The 970-nt window shown below is 60.6% G+C and overlaps 1 protein-coding gene across 12 annotated transcripts in view; it reads left to right on the top strand.

The window, feature by feature from the left end:
• TNNT1 (troponin T1, slow skeletal type) overlaps positions 1 to 639 on the top strand; it is a 14,367-nt gene extending 13,728 nt beyond the window's left edge. For all 12 annotated transcript variants that reach the window (XM_055082349.1, XM_055082345.1, XM_055082347.1 and 9 more), the window contains one exon: positions 500 to 639. In XM_055082349.1, the coding sequence (XP_054938324.1) occupies positions 500 to 545 (46 nt within the window). In that variant the 3' untranslated portion in view covers positions 546 to 639. The remainder of the gene's footprint in view (positions 1 to 499) is intronic.
• Positions 640 to 970: the final 331 nt, after the last annotated feature.

Genomic DNA, 970 nt, shown 5'->3' with positions numbered 1-970 from the left:
ATCTTCCCGGACCGGGGCACGAACCCGGTTCCCCTGCATCGGCAGGCGGACCCTCAACCACTGCGCCACCAGGGAAGCCCTTCCTCTGTTTCTTGTTCTGTCTCCCCCCTCCTGCCCTCCCTCCCTCCCCTCTGCCTTCTCTTCTTCTCTCTCCATCTCACTTTCCATCTTTGTGTCTCTTTCAGCCCAGCCTCCCCGACCCTCTCTCAGGCACTCACGCTTTCCTTCCCCCTGGCCCGGTACCCATAAATATTTATCAGCGCCCATATGAACATACTGAGCTCCCCCACTGACATCAACTCCTGCCCGCCTGTGGGCCCGTGTCCACCAATCTCGCCACTCCAGGCAGTGAACCCAAAGAGAAGGCACTTGCCGGCCTCTTCCTGTGGCGGGGAGGGTGGGGATTTGGGGGGATGGACTCCCTGGATTGAGGACAGGGACCCATCTCAGAGGTGGGTCAGGGAGGCCTTCCTTCCTGAAGCCCCTCCTTCTCCTACAGCCGGAAGGGGGCCGGGAAGGGCCGCGTTGGAGGCCGCTGGAAGTGAGGATCTGGGCGCTGCCCCCCGCCCTCCAGGCACCCGGGAGCCCTTGGAGTGTGTGTCCCATCTGTGGCTTGAAATAAATGCTCCCCCTGCAGCACCTGCTGTTCTTTGATTGTTATTATTAGAATCTTCAACAATCATGACGTTGATGTGTAAGGTTGAACCCTCACACACAGCTGGCAGGAATGTAAATGGGGCTGCTGGGCTTCCCTGGTGGCGCAGTGGTTGGGAGTCCGCCTGCCAGTGCAGGGGACACGGGTTCGTGCCCCGGTCCGGGAGGATCCCACGTGCCGCGGAGCGGCTGGGCCCGTGAGCCGTGGCCGCTGCGCCTGCGCGTCCGGAGCCTGTGCTCTGCAACGGGAGAGGCCGCGGCAGAGGGAGGCCCGCGTACGGCAAAAAAAAAAAAAAAAAAAAAAAAAAAAATATGG

This window comes from Physeter macrocephalus, unplaced genomic scaffold, assembly GCF_002837175.3.
Source record: "Physeter macrocephalus isolate SW-GA unplaced genomic scaffold, ASM283717v5 random_101, whole genome shotgun sequence".
NCBI lineage: Eukaryota > Metazoa > Chordata > Mammalia > Artiodactyla > Physeteridae > Physeter > Physeter macrocephalus.
This window is presented reverse-complemented; position numbering and strand designations above follow the sequence as displayed.